This window comes from Abramis brama, assembly GCF_963993115.1.
Source record: "Abramis brama genome assembly, chromosome: 18".
Lineage (NCBI taxonomy): Eukaryota > Metazoa > Chordata > Actinopteri > Cypriniformes > Leuciscidae > Abramis > Abramis brama.
This window is the reverse complement of record NC_139980.1, coordinates 1,559,220-1,580,196: the sequence shown is the minus strand read 5'-3', so window position 1 is coordinate 1,580,196 and position 20,977 is coordinate 1,559,220. Positions and strand designations below refer to the sequence as shown.

Below are 20,977 nucleotides of genomic sequence, written 5' to 3'. Positions count from 1 at the left end.
TGTTATGCTGATGATACTCAGCTCTATATTTCTTCACGCCCTGACGAAGCTTACCAATTCACAAAATTAACAGAATGCATAGTTGATATAAAAAACTGGACGACTAGTAATTTCCTACTACTAAATTCTAAAAACACAGAGATTCTAATTACTGGACAAAAAACGTCCCTCACGTAATAACCTAGAATACTGTCTAACACTTGATGGCTGCTCTGTCAAGTCTTCATCGTTGGTTAGGAACCTGGGTGTGTTATAAATAATATATATATCTTAAGCAAAGTAGGCCTAAGTAACAAATGTGTACAAAGTTGCACAAGTTAGGCTACAAAGATACAGAATGCAATACGTCACGTCATGCGCAGCGTCTCCTCCACTTGCACGCATCACTCCGGGCCTGCTGTGCTGTATTGTGTAGCTTAAGTGCAACATGGAGCTTGAAGATAAGATAAAAAAATAAAACCAGCTCATGAGGAAACATTAAGTTCACTGAAAAACACACAGCAACAACGTGTTAACATACAGCATTAGACTGAACACACCAGTGCAGATCAGGTGAGGATCCAGTATGAACACAAGCATACTTTAAACATATTTCTAACAAGTGCATTAGAAGTACATTGGTAATAAATATATGCTTAGTTAGATTTTTAAGAAATATGCTAAACACAAGCATACTTTTAGAGAAGTTTTAGTGTGTTTAAAGAAAACATACTTATGTTGCTCTTACTTAAAGTACATTTTATGAGTACTTTGTGTAAGCACATAGCAAAATGATTAAGCTTTTAGTGTGTTTAAAATATGTATGAACACTTAGGCCTACTTCAATATATTTTAAATATTTATGTATTTATCATTTTAATATTTTGAACAACTTATAATGTATTAGAAACTTCAGTCAACTATTATTAAGCATTGCAATAAGCATACCTAAAATTAATGTTTTAGTCACTTTTACTTGTTTGCAGGCTACTTGTAAAAGGCTACTTAAAAGAATGTTGTCCATTACATGATACGTTTGTACTACTGAAATTCCCACAAGGATTTCAACATCATATTATTTGAAATGCATCATAGATACATTTTCCAAAGATGTTTAAAAAAGTTTGTACTTGTTTAAATTCAAACAATAGCATAACACACGTGACTAGTCCTGATTGGTTCCAGAGCCGTTGAATGGTTGTGATTGGTTCTTATGATAATGAGCTCGCCTCGCACCTCACTCAGAGCTTCCGTTTATCAGATATGTTGTGCGTGTGTACATGTTACTTGAATGTGATGGATTTAGAAGTCTAAATTTAAACTGTTAAAAATATAAAGAGCAATCGTGTCTCTTTAGAGGACTAGGAGGAAACCGCGATTCATATGGATTAGGTGATGTTTGCGATTTAACTTTCTGAAACGTGAAAAAGATTTGGTGAATCGTTTATCGGAGGGATGTAAATCTCTCAGGTTTCATTAAAATATGTCAGTTTTTTTTCTCGAAGATGAACGAAAGTCTTAAATGGTTTGGAACTACTTAAGGGTGAGTGATCATGACAGAATTTAGATTTTTATTTGGGTGGGGGGTTTGTTACTATTTAATAGAAAACGTAGTGTTGTTTTTAATTTTACCCAGCTTCTTCAGGTTTGCATGGCGTGTGACATTTGGAACCTCATTATATTGTGATTCTAGGTAAGATTTGCATTAAATGAATGTTACTTGTCTTGATCTTTGAAAAGTTTGAAAAAAAAAACAAACATGTTATGCACATAAAGTTACTTTGTCTTGAGATGACCAGCCAATTATGGTAGTGTGTGTTGATTGGTGTTCATATCTGTTCAAGCTTGACAACCTTATTGCCTTTTTGATTACTTTCTAATATATATTTCTAATTACAAATAAGTACAAAGATTACATTGTTAAAAGGGATGCTTATAAGAGAGTATACATTTGAAACTGCTGAGTCTGAAGGGTTTTGATTATATCACCCACCAAGTACATTGTACTCAGCGTACTGTCATTCTTAAAAAGAAAACAAATCATTCATCATAATTTGCCTGCCTTATATATATGTGTGTATTAGGGCTGGGAATCAATAAAAAAAAAAAAACTAATTAATTGCACAATTTGCTATAATTAATTGCCATTAATTGCATTTTCCCCAAGCTTGTAATCATCAATATTTAAACTTAGAATCACCTAATTAAATTAAACAACACAGGAAAAAAATAGCCCTATTAAAATAATATTAAACATCAATATATCAATATATTATTCTTTTTCAATAATCAATCAACATAATCAATTTAACAGATTTTTTTTTTTTTTTACTAATTATCAAAATAAAATATAGACCTACAAAGCTATTAATACCAGAGCATGTGATCAGAGCAGGTCATTTTACCATTGTTGCCCAGCATGGCTATACCAGCTCAGCAAACAGAAGTCTAGGCTGCTACTACAGAGAAATTTCACCTTATTTGAGCGGACTTTGCTTTTCCAGTGCGTGATCGGCACATGATTGGAGCGTTTGGGCCGTTAACGACAGATCAGAACAAGCAGCGCAAACACGGAGCAAAACATTGAGCAGAGAGCGCAGCGCGCCGACACACACACACACACAGAACGGAGATCGCGGCACACACACGGAGCGGAAAAGACCCGCTCATGAAAGCTGCGCGAGAATGAAACATGATCGCCAAACACGGAGGGGCGAGACGGCATATGTTCTGCCTTTTCAATCATGTTTTCAATAGCAGCCGCAACAGTAAATCATTAAAACGAGGCAAAAAAAAGTGCTGCGTTAATTGCGTTATTTTGTTTTAACGCGTTAAACATCTCAAATTAATCACAAAGATTAACGCGTTAATTCCCCCAGCCCTAGTGTGTATATATAATCTCTCTTGTTTTTATATTTATATTTGTTGTTTTTCAGACCAGCTGCTATAGTAAGTATGGTTTAATCTCATATGACCTCTGTAATAGAGATTTTTTAATCAAAAGCGCACCGTTTTGTGTCTGTTCCTTTAAATGCAAATGAGCTGCGGCTCCCGGCACAGAGGGCGGAGCTTCAAGAGCTTGCACTCACACACTTACATGCACTGAAAATTTCAAAAACTTTTAGCCTTTTATGTTCAAACCGGATTCAGAAAGATGGAGAGACTCAAGAAGAAGTGACAACATGTAGAAGCAACAGGACATTTCTGAATGGTTAGTTGATGAATTTATGTAGCTGATGTGTAGTTATCTTCTAGTCATTGATTAGCATATATGGGGCCCTATTTTAACGATCTGAAACGCAAGTGTCAAAGCGCGAAACGCAAGTAACTTTGTGGGCGGGTCTCGGCGCTGTTGCTATTATACCGGCGGGATAAATGACTCTTGCGCCCGGCGCAAATCTAAAATGTGTTGGTCTGAAGTCGCTTCATTACTCATAGGTGTGGTTTGGGCGTAACGTGAAATAAACCAATCAGAGCGTCATCTCACATTCCCTTTAAGAGCAGGCGCGCTTGTTCCATGGCGGATTCCTATTATAACGGCGGATTTGCCAGGCGCGCGCCGGCAGCGGTTCACAGCCGAGGAGACCGACGATCTCGTCAGGGCCGTTGGGGATGGAGAAACACACCCAAATTAACTTCGGTTAAACAGGCGTATGATAATTTGGGTAAATGTGTAAGCTAGATGTATGCTTTTATAATAAACTATCTATCTATCTATCTATCTATCGTAATAATGTATGATTTGCAAAAATGATAACTGCTGCGTCTGTGTGTATATGAGAGAATCAAAGTGTATGCGCGTTGTGCACACGCTACATTGATTAAGGTCAAGCATGCGCCCTTAAAATAGCATATGAATAACATGCGCAACGCGCCACTGACTTTAAACTGTTTTTTTTCGGTCAGTGGCGGAATTGTTTTCTAAACCTGTAAAATAGCATGAGGGAACGTTTGCGCCGGAACACGCCTCCGCTTTGCGCTGAACCGCCCCGGGGAGCGCAAGTGTATTTCTTAGTTAACCGACGTGCGTCTGTGGAGGGAAAAGTCCGCTTTGTGCGGGTGCAAAATAGGAATGATAGCGTCGGTGTACAAAGTCAATTGCGCTGGGTGCAAGATAGGGCCCTCTGTCTTGATAATCTATAAATCGTGTTACCGGGGGCGGGGTTTATGTAAATTCTAGTGTTGGTGATGTCACTAACCGAGGAATGTCGTGTAGTCCCTACCAGCCGTTTGTTGTAGTCCTTAAAAAGCGATTTCTTTAAAAGCAAATATCTCCCTTTGCTTTGAACTTTGAGCGTTGTAACTTTGCAGATGTTGTTTATGCTCAAACAGCAACATTACACACTAACTGAAGTTAAAATAGTGAAATCATAATCAACCACACCTTTAAATATATTTCTTTTTCACCTGGGTATATTTCTTGTATGTTTCGAAGACACTCATAATGAATTTGTAATGTACTTGTAACACATATAAAGTACACTTTAATATCACTAATCAAGCATGTAATTAGTCCCTACTACTATTACCCCCTAAGTATACTTAAAGTTGTTCCAATTTAGTACACTAAAGTACACTAAATACACTTAAAGTTATGCTTTACTACAATTTAATTACTACTAAAATATACTTAGTACAAAATTAGTTGTTTCAAAATAGCACACTTCAAGTTAACTAATCATTTACACACTTGAAGTGTACTGATAATTAGTCTGGCTGCAAGTATATTTAGCTTTTTTTTTTTTTTCACCAGGGCAACCTGTAAGTAGGACTAATTCTACTGGTGTATATATTTTCTACCGGTGTTCAAAATACTTAGTTTTGAGTTTTATATTGTATAGGTCTCCTGCTAACTGGCTAACTCCCGTTATTATTCCTACTGAAATATTTCTGCTAATCAGCTGTGGGCCTCTATTACCTAAAACTGTGTCAATTAATCCTGTTGTAGGAGACTCCAAACAACATTAGGAGCCTTTAAAGTAGCATAATAGGGGCACTTTAAGGACAAGCGGCAGCATGTTTAGTATTAGGCTACTGTCACTTTAAGACCGGTACACATCTAATATACATGCATATGACATGCACTCGATTTTCTCTCAAATATTTGCTTTCACTTTAGACATAACCAACTGTGTTTATGTAAAGCTTGTGTGTATTTGACAGTATTAGCACAATAAGACTAGAAAGATAACTTAGTCCAGTATCCAGGCGCTGTTTGACAGGCTTTTAGTGCCTGTGAGCTTTGGGTGTATGCAAATTAAATGTTTAACCGGCAAGGCTTTCAATCACATGCAAATAACAAACTTTTGTGAATGGCAGTGTCCCGTGACTGTAACTCTACCTCTGCCTTAACATGTGATGCGAATGTAACAGAACTGCAACTGATTGAATGTGCGCAGTAACACGATACTACAACATTTCTTCAAAAGCAGATCGTGGAGACATTTTAATCGTCCATGATCAAATATTGTGATATTGCACACCCCATGTGTCCCACTGTTATTTCTGCATACATGTGAGTATTGATTTGTATTAATGTTACCTGTCGGGTTGTTCTGTGCAGACGCATCTCCTCTTCTCGTCGTCGTCCTCATCTAGAATAGGGCGTTTCCTGCCTCTTCAGTTCCTCTTGGTTCCTCTTGGCAAGAATCAAAGATTTCTGACTGCAGAAAGAGCAGGGCATGCTAACATTAAACATGTCCGTATTCACAACAACACAAGCATAGTTCTGTTTTACTGCAGGTAAACCACAAAAAATGCTCAAAATAATTTACTGGCAAGATTTTCTCACCTGACTGGCATTAGCTGAGAAGTTTGCATAAAGAGGCTTGGGCTTACAAGCTACATCATTTAAAAAAGCAAAGTGCAGTTGGTTATGCATAAACTGAAAATACAGAAAACCTACAAAGTCTCCTGGGCTCAACATGAAGCCGTGTCATGTGCTTGTCCTTTGGAAAAGTAAATCACTGCCTTTCTTAATTGTCAGAGTATTTTTGGTGGTGTAAATATAATTTATTCTGAAGCAATATTCTCATCAGTGTTCTATCAGTGTTTACATAGCCTACTTAAATCTGCATATTTGTGACATTTGCATTTACCCCCAGGGCGTTATTTGCGTTTATAAAGGCCTTTTTTTTTTTTTCTTATTTTATTGGCCTTATTAAATTAATGCATCCTCTTTCATATCACATTCTTACATTTGATCAACAAATTCAGTTTTGGTGAAGACACTATAGGGCTGTTCAATCAAATTAAATAATTTATTTTACACTGAAAAATTACAACTGCAGTAAATAATGTTATGAGACTGATGTTTTAAATAAATGTTTGAATATACAAATAAAAAATGCAATGATGCTTTAAACATGAAACTAAACTGCCAATAGGTGGCGGCAAGAGACCGTCTTAATGAGTGAGTCTTTGGGCCCTATTTTAACGATCTGAAACGCAAGTATCAAGCGCGAAACGCAAGTAACTTTGTGGGCGGGTCTCGGCGCTGTTGCTATTATACCGGCGGGATAAATGACTCTTGCGCCCGATGCAAATCTAAAATGGGTTGGTCTGAAGTAGCTTCATTACTCATAGGTGTGGTTTGGGCGTAACGTGAAATAAACCAATCAGAGCGTCATCTCACATTTCCTTTAAGAGCAGGCGCGCTTGTTCTAAAGCGGATTCCTATTATAACGGCGGATTTGCCAGGCGCGCGCCGGCAGCGGTTCACAGCCGAGGAGACCGACGATCTCGTCAGGGCCGTTGGGGATGGAGAAACACACCCAAATTAAGTTCGGTTAAACAGGCGTATGATAATTTGGGTAAATGTGTAAGCTAGATGTATGCTTTTATAATAAACTGTCTATCTATCTATCTATCTATCTATCTATCGTAATAATGTATGATTTGCAAAAATGATAACTGCTGCGTCTGTGTATATGAGAGAATCAAAGTGTATGCGCGTTGTGCACACGCTACATTGATTAAGGTCAAGCATGCGCCCTTAAAATAGCATATGAATAACATGCGCAACGCGCCACTGACTTTAAACTAGTTTTTTTCGGTCAGTGGCGGAATTGTTTTCTAAACCTGTAAAATAGCATGAGGGAACGTTTGCGCCGGAACACGCCTCCGCTTTGCGCTGAACCGCCCCGGGAGCGCAAGTGTATTTCTTAGTTAACCGACGTGCGTCTGTGGAGGGAAAAGTCCGCTGTGCGCGGGTGCAAAATAGGAATGATACATGCGTTGGTGTACAAAGTCAATTGCGCTGGGTGCAAGATAGGGCCCTCTGAGTCATTCATTCAAACGATTCGTTCAAAAGGCCGAAACATTCAAAACACAGCGCTGAGTGTTTTCCTTTGGAACTATTTTCGTCAGTGAAATAGAACACAAACAGTCATTGAGACACTGAAGACTGGAGTAATTGATGCTGATATAAATATATTTAAAAAAATATCAAAATAGAAAACAGTTATTTTAAACATTTTATTTTCTACATTTATTTCACAATATTTCAAAATAAAATAAACGCAGGCATTGTGAGCATAAGAGACCTCTTCAAAAACATCTTATACACAAAAAATAAAAAAATAAAAATCTTAGCGAGCCCAAACTTTGGAACAGTGGTGTCGATTTGGAACCTGAATTATTCATTTGACTTTGTTCACTCTGAAATCACTGCAAAGCTTCAAGGACCTTCAGTCATGTCATTTATTTCTCTGCATCTATTTGTTCTGAAAGCCCTTTTCCCACAGTACATTCTTTCTGACGGATTTGTATCTGGAATTACTATGTTTATTGCCTGGCAAACAAATGATATTTAAATTTACGTTCAATACGTTAATGTGTTCCCGAAACATTCTCATCAAATGTCACTTAGTTAAACTGAGCCGTTCAGTAACTGGGTTGTGCGTGTGTTGTAAATGAATGTCTGAAGCGGTCACAAAGACGCAGATTTAGCAATTCAGCACAGCAGTGATTGAAACCGCACTGATCGATTAAGCATGTGATTTCATTGGAGGCCTATACATAATATTAGTGCATCACTTACCATAGGCTTCTTGCGGAGGTTGGGCGAGAGCTTGAGGCTGATGACATGGCCGTGGTCATCACCCACGATGATGAAGGGATGGACAGGGTTGAATTCGATTTTCACAGGCCTTTTATTCCTTGACACCACTGTTTGTTGGCAGAGAGCCTCATATTTGTTGACGCTGAGGTCGAACACATGAACCTGTGAAAGAAATAGAAGAGGAGCAGGAAGTTGTAGTCTTTGTCATTTATGTAGTATCAGTTTATGTTTTGATGTTTTCAGTGTGAAGCAGACATTAGCACCTTTCTTGCTTTGGCTCTGAGTGTCAGCAAGCAAGATAATATATTTCAAGATAAAAAAAAAAATTACACAGCTTTTAAAAAGCTGGTGCTTAAATTAGTGTCAATTCATCCCTTGCAGGGAGTTTGATTGCCATGCGATCTGAGTCTGACCAATCAAAATCCACCATTTTTGTCCGATAAAGCAGTCAGGAGAGTTAGATTAACGTCGGTGGATTTGAACTTGGCTTTAACTGAGGCAATCTGTCACGACACATTAAAGAGCCACAAAACGGTAGGCCTATTTATTGTTTAATTTTACTTGACTGACCAAATTTGAAAGTTGAGACTTTGGGCCCTTTCACACCTGAAAGTCCGCACCAAGGTCCGAACCAAAGTTCATGTTTTGATACATTGTATACATTAGGTTAGTTTTGGTTTGATTTCACATTGCAATTATGCGAGCGCACTAAAGAACTTTTCATGACGTACTTGCGTCCTGTCGTCGTCATCATGTGGGCTGCATCTTAACACTGATTGGTTTGTAAACGGACGTGCGTCTGACGTCAGCTTGTTGTCAAGTCGGCAGGTAACTTTGACAAAAATGAATGAACAGACGCATATCGTTGCCACTATACTGTTATTATTATGGCATTACTCCCTGCAGCACCGACTATACTCGAGGCTAGTTCACATTCGCCAAATGAACGTCCTCGTTGTGTGAACATTTTATCATCGCCGGCAGGACACAGGACAAATGTGTGTGTGTGTGTGTGTGTGTGTGTGTGTGTGATCAGCTGGAAGAAACGCTGTGGGCAGGACTGCACATAAATATTCTTCTTTAGTTGTTTAGTCTACGCGGGAACCACCGGAACTTCCTGTAAATGGTGTGAAAGTCCGAACCATACAGAAAATGCTTTCACACTAGAAACGAACCAAACCTTTGTTCAGTTTGATCCGGACCGAGACTAGCTCTTTTCGTCGGACCAAATTTCGTCCGTTTGGTCCGGGGGAGGTTTCACACCTGTAATTTTGATTCGGACCAAGCTGAATTAAATATTACCTGCTCGGTCCTGTCTTATAGCGCGTTGTCAGTGTCCTCTATTTTTCACTGCTTGAGAACATGGGTTGAATCCGAAAGTTTAAAAATAAAACTAATTCAAAATCAAAATATGAATAAAACTAAATAAAAAATGTAAATAACACTCCAGGTCTCCGCACCAGTCACGTAACTGAAAACTATGAAAGTCGTTTTACCGGCTAACCGGTAAAAAAAAGAAAAGAAGAAGAAAAAAAAATACATTAAAGAAATGATTCCCTCTGTTTCATTAATAAAGTTTGACTATCGCAGCAGTCTGGCATGCGCTTAGAGCTCGTGTGAATTGCACGTATAAAATGAAGTTAACGAACAACCTCGATCCATCAGGAAACGCCACATAGGTCGCTGAATTTCACTGCGCTTCATGAAGAGTTTTTCTTTTGCGTGAAGAAGCCGTTCGCCGGAGATGTGTTAAAAGATAGCGGAGTCATTAGGCTACCGGTATAATAATCCTCCTGGCGCCGGGTCTGAGTGAGTAATTCTTACCTTTGTTCTTTGATTAACATTAATGACACTTTAAGACCAGCGCTGCTAACAGAGACGCGATCTGACACGCGTCCCATTTTCTCACAAATCTCTACGTTCATTTAAGAATTGAGCGTAAGCGTCAGTTCTGGCAGGCCAGGTAGTGAAGACGCTGCTAACGCTATAGGCCAACAACACAGTCTCATCAGCTGATCTGCTCAGCTGTTTTGCATCAGCTGTTCAACTCCCCTCGCTGCTAATGGCTACGATAAAACAGGGCACCCTCTTTAAACAGATTCAGTTCGCTCCTAACTGCTTTTTCTTTGCAGCCCGCCACCTCCCCAGCTCCTCCTTGTCGTGTATAACGTGGCATTTGCTTTCTGTCATCGTTGCTGCTCTGTTCGTAGGGGGAATAGTTCAGCTCTCCCAGTCCTAAACTGTGTGAGCGTTCCCTAATGCTGCTGCTGTCCTCTGACTCTCTGCTATTTCATGGTGCTCATGAAAGGTCAGAGGACTCCCTGAACAGAGCCATACCACCAAAATTTTATTCAGAATTTATCAACTTGAATTGCAATTTATTCAATAAAAAATTTCCTAAATCATTTTTATTGTCATGTGTGTTCTTGACTTAATGACAGAACTTCATTTAAATCATTTAAGACTGCTCTTATGAGGACACTCGACAAAACGGACATTTTGGCATAATTTGTGTGTTTGTTCAAGCCCGAAAGAGAACTCGATACTGATGCGCGTCTTTTCTGTGGGTCGTGGGTCGTGTGTGTGTGTGTGTGTGTGTGTGTGTGTAATAGGCAGGACTTGCAGCGCGGTCTCTTTAGTCTTGTCGTGCTTGAATGGTTTAAAAGCATTCACATTAATAAGAGCGTGATGATCATTCAACGCTAGTCAACGGATGACATAAAAAAAATGGATACTGCGTAATTGTGTTAAATATTTTTAACGCTTTAAAAAACATATATTTTTATTTTTTCGGTGCCGCGGTGGGCAAGTGATGAAACCGGTGTTGCAACTTAACACCGGTAACACCGACTATCGTAGCAATATATATAACTTTTAATACATATAAAGTATATTTGCTGTTGTGCATCTGTCACATTTAGAATGACTTTCCCTTGAGGATGACTGAAGGAAGTCCAAAGCAAGCCAGATCAGGTAGGATTTAGGCTTGGGTATCGAGTATCGAGTATCGATTGGAACCGGGACTAGCTTTGCGATTTTCCCGGAATCGTTCAAAAGTTTAAATTTCGATTCCTAGTTTCGATTCCCAGTCTGCCGACCGGAAGAAGACACCGCTGTTAGGGGCTGTTTACACCTGGTCACTTCATGCGTTTTCTCAGATTGGATAGCTATCTGATTAATCAAAACGATTCCATTTACACCTGGTCACATAAATGTGTTTTTGCGAAACGGATTTAAATCCGATCTTCAATTCCCGCGCTATATGCAGATTGTGCACGTCACTGAAAGCAACAGATATGAGCTGCATTTTATTGATCATCAGCTAATTTCAAAATCAAAGACCGCAATAAGAGAGAGTGACAACAGCCCTGGTAAGATCATTTCTTTCTTTACTTTTAATGATGATGATTATGTGTTAAGCGTCTGCGACTTACTTTCACTTTACTTTGCGATAGTTTGCACGTTGGCTTAATGAACAGATGCTCAGCTTCTCATCTGCGGTGACGCGCGTGTTCCAGTATCGTCGTATCTGGCTATTACATTACATAGCCTATAACACGCTCTCACACGTTTATTTATTTTTTTTGCATTTTTGGGAGGAGGACAATTTACATATGTGGTTTCAACAACCAGATGCATTTACACTTGTCCAGTTTCGTCTGGAATGCGGCCCAGGCCACCTCCTGAAGTGGTTTGAGCGATCGGATTCATTTTACTCACGTTCCCCTATTAACTCACAGTGCCTCATAAAATGTATTCAGAGCAAACAACCCTGACGTTAAACTTTAAAAACGTACTTATATGATGTTTTCTTATTCTTCGGTATCTTGCAAGTTACAACCATATTCTCTCGTCCTCTGCTCGTTCGTTTGAAAACTGTGCGCGATGCCGGCGAACGTAAAATAAATAAATAAATAAATGATGAAAACACATTTACACATGAGTGTAAACAACCTTATTTAGCCTATTTTACCTGATAGCCCATTTAGGTCAGACTATTTCCTTCAGAAAGACCGTTGGTTAGCTAGCTCATTTAAAATATCCTAAAAAAATTGTTTAAAATAGATTTGATATTTATATTGTACTGTAGTTGAAAACAGCCCTGTGAGAAATTCATAGTAAAGTTCATAAAAAGTAAAAAATTCATAGAATTAAAATTGATCTAAACTTTTTTGACCCTACCTCTTAAAAGAATCGGAATCGAGAATCGTTAAGAACCGGAATCGAAACAAGGAATTGGAATCGGAATCGGAATCGTTCAAATTCAAACGATACCCAACCCTAGTAGGATTACATTTAAAGTCAAAGTCAGAGCAATAGAGCAGATGGTAGCACACATGATGCTCGTGACATAGCCTATATTGAGCTGTTGTCATTATGTAACAGTTCAAATTAGGCCTCTGTTATGTCCTGAACCCTTTTCTCTTTGTTCTTTTAAAAAAAATAGGCTAAAAACGTGTTATTTATTTTACTTTCTTACTTTTCTTATTTACTTACAACAGACGCTACTTTAGTTTCCATGGGATGATAGATATCTACTATTTTAAGAGCAGGAAATTATTACTTTTGATTGCACTAATGATCACTTTTCTTTTTCTTTTTTTTCTCTTTTTTTTTAAGGTGAGGGATTATTAAATGTATTATTAATGTCATTATATTTATTACTTTTTTGTTATTATTATTATTATTTATTAAAAATTTTTTTAAAAAGGATTTTATCATATTGTGGATTTTACCATTGGGTTTGTATTAGAGGTTGGCTGTTTACCTTTCTATCAGAGGTGATAGCAGCAAAGACAGTGGAGGAGTATGGAGCCCAGGCCACATCTATCACATCAGTTCCCAGGTCAAAGGTGAACAAAGTAGACCTGGAAGACACATACTTCATTCAGCTACTATTCAGTCAAAACAATATATATAACAATACAACAAGCTTCTATACAACTTGCCCCAGACTTTCATTGTAAATGCAGTCATGTAAACAATCTATGTTTGATTTCACAAATTGAGGGGCAAGTCAAAATTGTTGTCTGTGGTGTCACAGGATGCTGAAAAGTCTACTGTGAAATCTATTCGGTCAACTTGTAATATATGAACACACTTCTAATTGCTTATCCTGCCATTGCAGATCCTACGAACACTTCAGAGGGTAAAGCTCTATCCACCTTTTTCTTTTTTTAATGCAAGAGTGGCGTAGTCATTTGTAAATTGAATGTGTCTGGCTACTAACACGTACACAAAATGTGCAGTCAAGAGAAAGATTCATTCATTATTATTAACTCAAAGTTGTCTTTTTGCGGAACATAGACAGTCTAATTGATTTGTCAAATTTACAATTAAGACATTTAAAATTCAGACAACTGAAGGATAAGTTGGAAAAGGCTGCTGTAGATATAGTGCTACAGGGAATAAGTGCTCATACTTAATTCTCTCATCCCAAATTTTCACCATGCCGTCCAAGCCGCAGGAGATGAAGATGTTGGAATGGAAGGGATTCCACCTCACACACTGGACACTCTTGAGGAAGTGTGCATCATACGCCTCTAGGAAAGTGGAAATGCATGTAGAGCCCTGTGAAAGACAAACAAACTCATTATTGGTTAAATTACCATGAAAAAAAAAAATGCTTGTTTTATACAACACCACTCTTGCTCATGTTATACTGCTTAATTATCTGCTGGTGAAAAATGATCCACATAATGTTTCTTGTTTTGTGCAGCTCTGGAGTTTGTTCGATCCACCAAGCACGATCCATCAAGTTTAAAGCATAAATCCTGCAGCATCCGTTTAGCTATTTTTTTTTAACCTTATCTTTATTAAAAATACATACGTATACATATATATAAAACTTAAAAAAGAAAATCTGCAAGCATCTGATTAGCTTTAATGGCTGTTGCATGTCACATAGATGCTTATTTTTGTGTATGTGTGTGTGTGTGTGTGTGTGTGTGTGTGTGTGTGTGTGTGTGTGTGTGTGTAAAAAGTAAATAAAGTAGAAAGTTTTCTTTTAAGGTCAGGGTGTGGGTTAAGGTTTGGTTACAGTATTTATAACTAATTAATTAATAGAAGTCTATGGAATATCCCCATTTAGATAGCCAAGTAAACGTGTGTGAGTGTGTTTTGTAGAAGTGGAGGGATGTTGGGAGTCAGTAGGAGTGAAAATATTAAAGAAGAACATGTGTTGGCCTGTGATGTTTGTCATTTAAAACAAAACAAGTTATACAGACCAAAGCGTGGTATGAGATGAGAAACAAAACTGTCTGGTCTGTCAAAATAAATAGTGTAAATGCTAAATGACTCAAGACTGCAGATGTTCACAGGGTACTGTATATAAAAACAATGTTTGGCTGAATGACTGTATGATAGACCTTGGTATAAACGATCATATTGGATGTGATGGTATACGACTGACCTTGTAAATCGTTCCAGATTGAGAGGCAAGGAGAAAAGACCCGTCACATTGTTTGTGAATGTCCAAAGATGTTCCAGCTAGAACCACAGAGAACATATCTTCAGTGAGGATCATACATTAGTGCATGCAATTTTTACACCATTAGCACTTTTATTGCATTTGACATTTTAACGGTTTCTTTCTGTTATGTGTGATTTCTAAAAACAGATATGAACATAAATGGAACTGATTAGAAGCTCGCTTGAGAAGTATGTGTTTATAACAAAAAAAGTAATGTGGTCCATACCTGTAGTAATGACATCCTTAAGGTCATCAGGAACTTTGTCCATGGCTGGGAGTTGGTTGATGTTGTTGAAGCTTAGATCACGCTGAAATCCAAATGATTGGCATCAATTAACCTCTTACAAAAAGGACTTGTTTTAGAATCAACACTTAGATATTTCCTTCTGTACCTCTCTCAGTGTCCAAGACACCACTCGTCCATCAGCGCCCACAGAGATGAAGCTGTGTTTCCCGTCAAATTCGTCTTCCAGCCACTTTACCTGTAACGAAGACAATGAAACACAAGAGCCAAGACTTTTTTTATCAACCAACAATCACTAAAACTATTCAAGCACTGAATAATAAATCTGTATTTAATTTTATTTAAATACATTACCATTCAAACGTTTGGGGTCGGTAATATATTTTAATGTTTGAATATATTTTAATGCCTCTTATGCTCACCAAGGCTGCATTGATTTGATCAAAAGTACAGTTAAATATTATTATATTTAAATAGCCATCACTTCAGTGTCACATGATGCTTCAGAAATCAATATTAATATTAATTTTTATTTAAATTAATTGCTTATGTGTTGTTTGTGGAACTACGATTAAAAAAAATATCAGGATTCTTTGATTATAATAATCTGTCAGAAAAAATAATGTGTTTGAACAGTAGTGTATACAAGTATATTTAAAAAATAGTGCATACTGCACAAACACAGTATAGACCAACGCTACTTTTGCGTCATCGAAGGGTAACGCCCCTTTTTGGGGGAAAACAAACGGATTCCCCTGAGAACAGAACTCGCTCGCTCTAGACCTGCAAAGTTTCTTGATAGCAAAAATGGCACAAACATACACTCTCTTTGCCGGCCGAGGACCGTGAGCGGTATTTAAAGAAGCTACTGGATAGGGAGTTACAGAGGTGTCCCTTTGAAATGGTCGAAAACTGGATTAATGACCCCACGCAGTGGCCAAATATGGACTATTATTCAGACATCTACCACTATCTCGTGGAATCACCAAGTAAGTAACGTTAGCCTATTTTTTTTGTCATTAACACACTCACAGTATGACAAACTAGACGATTGAGGCCATGTCAAGAGGAGTCGGTGGTTTACTTGGATCATATTTCACTTGATTTAAGCTATTGACAGTTTTGTTGTCGACTAGCTATACTAGTAAGAAACCCTCAAACACTGTACAGAACAATCATGTCAGAGGCTAAAAACATAAATAGTCTGTACCTTAAGTGGGGTAGAGACAATGAAAAACATGTCCCATACATATTTTGCCGCACACTGTAAACCTTTTTACAACTTTCAAAGTCCTAGCACTTTCTAGACACTTAGCAGAAACCAGCCAAGTCCACTTTAGTCCTAGCCTGCCACTATTTCAACAGTAAAATCAGTTAACAGCCAAGGTAGCGTGCCTAGTGAGAGCTAACGTTAATCACGTTAATCAGCTTCGTCTTTCTAACTAGTAAGTTATAGCTAAAATAGCTTAAATCAAGTGAAATATGATCCAAGTAAACCACCAACTCCTCTTGACATGGCCTCATCGTCTAGTTTGTCATACTGGGAGTGTGTTAATGACAAAAAAAAAAAATAGGCTACTTACTTGGTGATTCCACGAGATAGTGGTAGATGTCTGAATAGTCCAAAGAGAGTGTATGTTTGTGCGATTTTTGCTATCAAGAAACTTTGCAGGTCTAGAGCGAGCGAGTTCTGTTCTCAGGGGAATCCCTTTGTTTTCCCCCAAAAAGGGGCGTTACCCTTCGATGACGCAAAAGTAGCGTTGGTCTATACAGTACTGCATATACTTCATATTACAGAACTAGTAAGAGTAGTATTCTATTCCGACCATTGTATTGAACATACAGCTCCATTTTCATATCATAGGTAATGATGGTTTACTGTTATTATTTTACCCATGACTCCATGGTCATATCCTCCTCCATACCTGCATCACAGGACCTTTGTGTTTCCCGGAGCTGGCTGTGCTGGTATAAATGGGCTGCTTACTCTTTTCCAGCAGGCTGTACACTGCGACACAGCCATTATTCAGACCCACAGCCACCAGGTCGGGCCGTTGTTTGTGGATGTCTACGCACATTACGCCTGAGTCTGTGTAGAAGATGAATTCTGGGTAAAGGTGCATCTTCCGGCTGTAAAAGAGAAGCATGCCCTCACGATCCTCATGAGTACATCCATCTTGAGGGGTAAGAAGAAACACTTCAGAGTCATTCAGCTTACAAAAGATTCCTTGTCTAAGGTTTTCTCTCAGAGTAAATAGTAAACTTACATGACCCAAGACCAACAGCGAACGAATCATTGTATTCAGTGCTCCTAAAAATAAACAAAGACATACGTCATTCAAAGAAGGGCTTCCTATTTTACTCAAAAAACATTGTTTTAATAAAGTATGAAACTCACCAGCAGAGGGCAGTCACAGGCAGTCCTTTGGCTTTATCATACTGGAACTTCCAAAGCGGGAGAAGAGTGCCCTTCTCTCCTCGAAATTCATCAGCGGGATCCTCAAAGTACAGGAAATCTGAGATTTGGATATAAAGCTGTTAAACATTTTTAATGTCTGTCCATCCATCAGTAATCCCTAATAAATGTTTTCTCTATATACCATCTGTAATGTCTCCATTTCTATCTAGAACCACTGAACGCTCCATCATCTTGACTGCATGATCTAGATGGGATATGTCCTGTTTCTGGAAGCACAAGAGGGGATTTTTCCCTTTCAACAAACCTTTTAAACAAATCAATCACACTCTTGAACAATCATTTTCTTAATCACTTTTGAACAAAAGAAATAGAAACATGTATAATAATCATCCCAATATCACTATAATGTGTCATTATGTAGAGTGAGATCACGGGTCCGAAGGTTTGCGTACTTCGTCACTTGAATCCTGCCAGTACCAGTCTTCTCCCTTAGCTGTGCCCTGTAAAAAATAATAATACATTTAAAGGAATTTGTAGTGTTTTATTTGACAGATATTTCCTGTATTTTTTAAATAAATAAAAAATGTCTAAAATGACAGAAATAGACAGTAAATTTTCCAATGTAAAATAACATGAAAAACATCGACTAGATAATGATCTGAGATGTCATCGCTCTGCTGCAGAATTTCAACGGCATCAACATTGATTCTGTGTGATAATATTAGATCTAGGGTATGATTACGACAATGAGTAGGTCCTGACACGTGTTGTCTAACTCCAATAGAGTTAAAAATGTCTTTAAATGCCAATCCCAATGCATCTTTTTCATTATCTAACGTTACATGTATATTAAAATCAACAACAATTATGACTTTATCTGCAGCCAGTACTAACTCTGATAGAAAGTCAGCAAATTCTTTGATAAAGTCTGTATGGTGCCCTGGTGGCCTGTATACAGTAGCCAGCACACATCTCAAACGTGATTTATCATTTACACTATATATTGCTGTATTAAGCACCAACACTTCAAAAGAATTATATTTGCCAGGTTTCTGTCAAACACAGCACATCTAGATTATAGTCTGTAATAATAATGAGATCGTCCTGAGAGGATTGCTTGGAGTCATATGTTTCGTATATATATCGATGATGAGTTCCACAAACACAACCAGCCGACTCATCAGACTCTCAGGCTACAAAGGTTCGACTTTGTGATGGAGTACAGAAAAGGAAAGTTAAATGTAGTACCTGATGCTCTTTCACGAATGTACCACATACCTGGATGTGATGTGTACACCAGTCAAAAAGAGGAGTTTCCGATCACCCCTGAAAACATCTGGGATGAACAACATCAGGATCCTGTAATCAGTCAAATATTTCAGGCACTTGCAAAGAACGAACTCACCGAGAAGGAACAATATGTAGTATTGGAAGACATGTATCATACCACTCACCTGACCGACAGCCAAGTCCACTATCCTCGTGTTGTCGCAAATTTATTTATTTAACTTTTTTTTTTCTTTTTTTTTCTGTGTGTGTTGCAATTACAAAATGACGTCATAGCGCAATGACATCACAACGTCATTTAGGAACTTTTAGCAACAAATTAATTCCTTGGCTGCAGCGCTCTCTCCTTCTTCTGTTCTTCCATTTTTTTAATTGTTTCCAGCCTCTTCAGTTCCTCTTGGTAAAAATCATAGATTACTGACTGCAGAAAGAGCAGGGCATGCTAACATTAAACATGTCCGTATCCACAACAACACAAGCATAGTTCTGTTTTACTGCAGGTAAACCACAAAAAATGCTCAAAATAATTTACTGGCAAGATTTTCTCACCAGACTGGCATTAGCTGAGAAGTTTGCATGAAGAGGCTTGGGCTTACAAGCTACGTCCTGCAAAACATCATTTAAAAAAGCAAAGTGCAGTTGGTTATGCATAAACTGAAAATACATGCATGCATCCTCTTTCATATCACATTCTTACATTTGATCAACAAATTCAGTTTTGGTGAAGACACTATAGGGCTGTTCAATCAAATTAAATAATTTATTTTACACTGAAAAATTACAACTGCAGTAAATAATGTTATGAGACTGATGTTTTAAATAAATGTTTGAATATACAAATAAAAAATGCAATGATGCTTTAAACATGAAACTAAACTGCCAATAGGTGGCGCCAAGAGACCGTCTTAATGAGTGAGTCTTTGAGTCATTCGTTCAAACGATTCGTTCAAAATGCCGAAACATTCAAAACACAGCGCTGAGTGTTTTCCTTTTCTCTTTAAGTAACGTTAACTTAATATGAACAAAGTTACTTGTTATTTATTTCTTATTTATTTAACTATAAATTCAATGTAACATTTGCAATCGTGATGATATTCAGAAGAACAGCTCCTTTATTTGTGTTTTGTTAACTATATCATATGTTATAAATAAAAATAACTTTTTTTATTACGTTAATAACGTTTCTTGTGTGTGCTGTTATGCTACGAAAGTCTCTGACTGAGACAGGCATCGAGCCTCAACAATGCGACCTTGTTAGAAATACCCCTCATCAATCTCTGTTTACATTGAATGTAATAAAATCAAAATCATTCTCGTGTTTTGATGCTTCCCTAGTTATTTTTGTCATTAAAGTTAAGTAAAATTCTCTTTCACTTGAGCCTTCAAAAATCCACGTGTCATGGACAAGCGTTAATGTCGAGCCCATCTAACTTATCAGTCTATTTTCGTTGGATTACGAATTAGCATTAGCTGTAATATCGTTAACAATTTACCTCTTCAGATTTCACTGCTTCTTTTTGAGGGTCGGACATTCCTTTTTGCTTACTGTAAAGTTACGTTATCAACAAAACAATTACTCCACTGAAACGGCTAACGCTTGATACTGTTAGTGTTTGTGAGTCGTTGTCATGGCAGCGGGATGTGCACGCGCATAATGAGATATTCCTTCCCTCAAACCCAGAGCCATAGAGAGAGATGGCTCTGCTCAAACCGCTTCAAACTTTTGAAAGGTGGTGTGTAGGGCCAAAATGAACAGAAATGCCCCCCAAATTAAAGATAATGGGCAAAATACACCACACAATTAAACTAAATCTATTACGGCTGTCGTGATTCAAATAAAATGTGAAAATGAATTAAAAGTGTCGATTGAGGCATCACAATAGATCTGCTCGTTTTTTTAAAAAAATTAAACATCATTCCCTCGGCTCAAAATTAATTTAATTACCCAAAGCATTAAAAAAAAACTACACTATATAAGTATATATATATATATATATTTTTTTTTTTTTTTTTTGGTCCAGAAAGCTTGTATGTTGTTTTAATCTGATACTATTTTTTGTTTTGTTTATTATTTACCTATAAATTACTAATCTGAATAATAATTGATTTTAAAACTATAAAAAATAAGCACATTCTTTCAGTTAAATACAAAATAACTAAAAATTTATTAGTATAATATAATCCTTTACAGGAGTAACATGTATTACTCCTGTGAAGGATTATATTAATATGGTATTAATGTGAGCTGTTAATTATGAGAATTATTCAGCATCGGCTACCACATCTACAACAAACACTGATCCTAAACCTAAGGTAATTATGAAAGAAAAAAAGAAAAGAAAAATCTAATCAATTCCAGGTGGCAGAGTCATCACTGACTGAAGAGGTGACCGAGGTTTTTACTGCAAATCTTTACCTCAGATGCAAGTTTCAGGGTTAACAGACAGACAGTTAAATGCAGTTTTCCACATACTCAGATTTTGAGACAACTCTTTGGCTTCTGCATCAAGGGTT

At 37.5% G+C, this 20,977-nt stretch overlaps 1 protein-coding gene across 2 annotated transcripts in view; it reads right to left on the bottom strand.

The window, feature by feature from the left end:
- LOC311068880 (dynein axonemal intermediate chain 1-like) overlaps positions 1-20,079 on the bottom strand; it is a 20,553-nt gene extending 474 nt beyond the window's left edge. The window contains exons 1-17 of one of the 2 annotated variants that reach the window (XM_084091662.1): positions 19,957-20,079; positions 19,013-19,069; positions 18,631-18,884; positions 18,455-18,535; positions 17,629-17,676; positions 17,358-17,442; positions 17,156-17,273; positions 17,025-17,068; positions 16,683-16,933; positions 14,906-14,995; positions 14,740-14,821; positions 14,454-14,530; positions 13,464-13,612; positions 12,810-12,909; positions 8,021-8,203; positions 5,522-5,642; positions 1-433 (exon numbers count right to left, since the gene is read on the bottom strand). The exon at positions 1-433 is cut by the window's left edge and continues 474 nt beyond it. In XM_084091662.1, coding sequence (XP_083947788.1) covers positions 5,574-5,642; positions 8,021-8,203; positions 12,810-12,909; positions 13,464-13,612; positions 14,454-14,530; positions 14,740-14,821; positions 14,906-14,995; positions 16,683-16,933; positions 17,025-17,068; positions 17,156-17,273; positions 17,358-17,406 — 1,212 coding nt within the window. In that variant the 5' untranslated portion in view covers positions 17,407-17,442; positions 17,629-17,676; positions 18,455-18,535; ... (1 more) ...; positions 19,013-19,069; positions 19,957-20,079 and the 3' untranslated portion in view covers positions 1-433; positions 5,522-5,573. The remainder of the gene's footprint in view (positions 434-5,521; positions 5,643-8,020; positions 8,204-12,809; positions 12,910-13,463; positions 13,613-14,453; positions 14,531-14,739; positions 14,822-14,905; positions 14,996-16,682; positions 16,934-17,024; positions 17,069-17,155; positions 17,274-17,357; positions 17,443-17,628; positions 17,677-18,454; positions 18,536-18,630; positions 18,885-19,012; positions 19,070-19,956) is intronic. The other variant, XM_084091661.1, reaches the window with a different exon arrangement.
- Between the last annotated feature and the right edge of the window lie 898 nt (positions 20,080-20,977).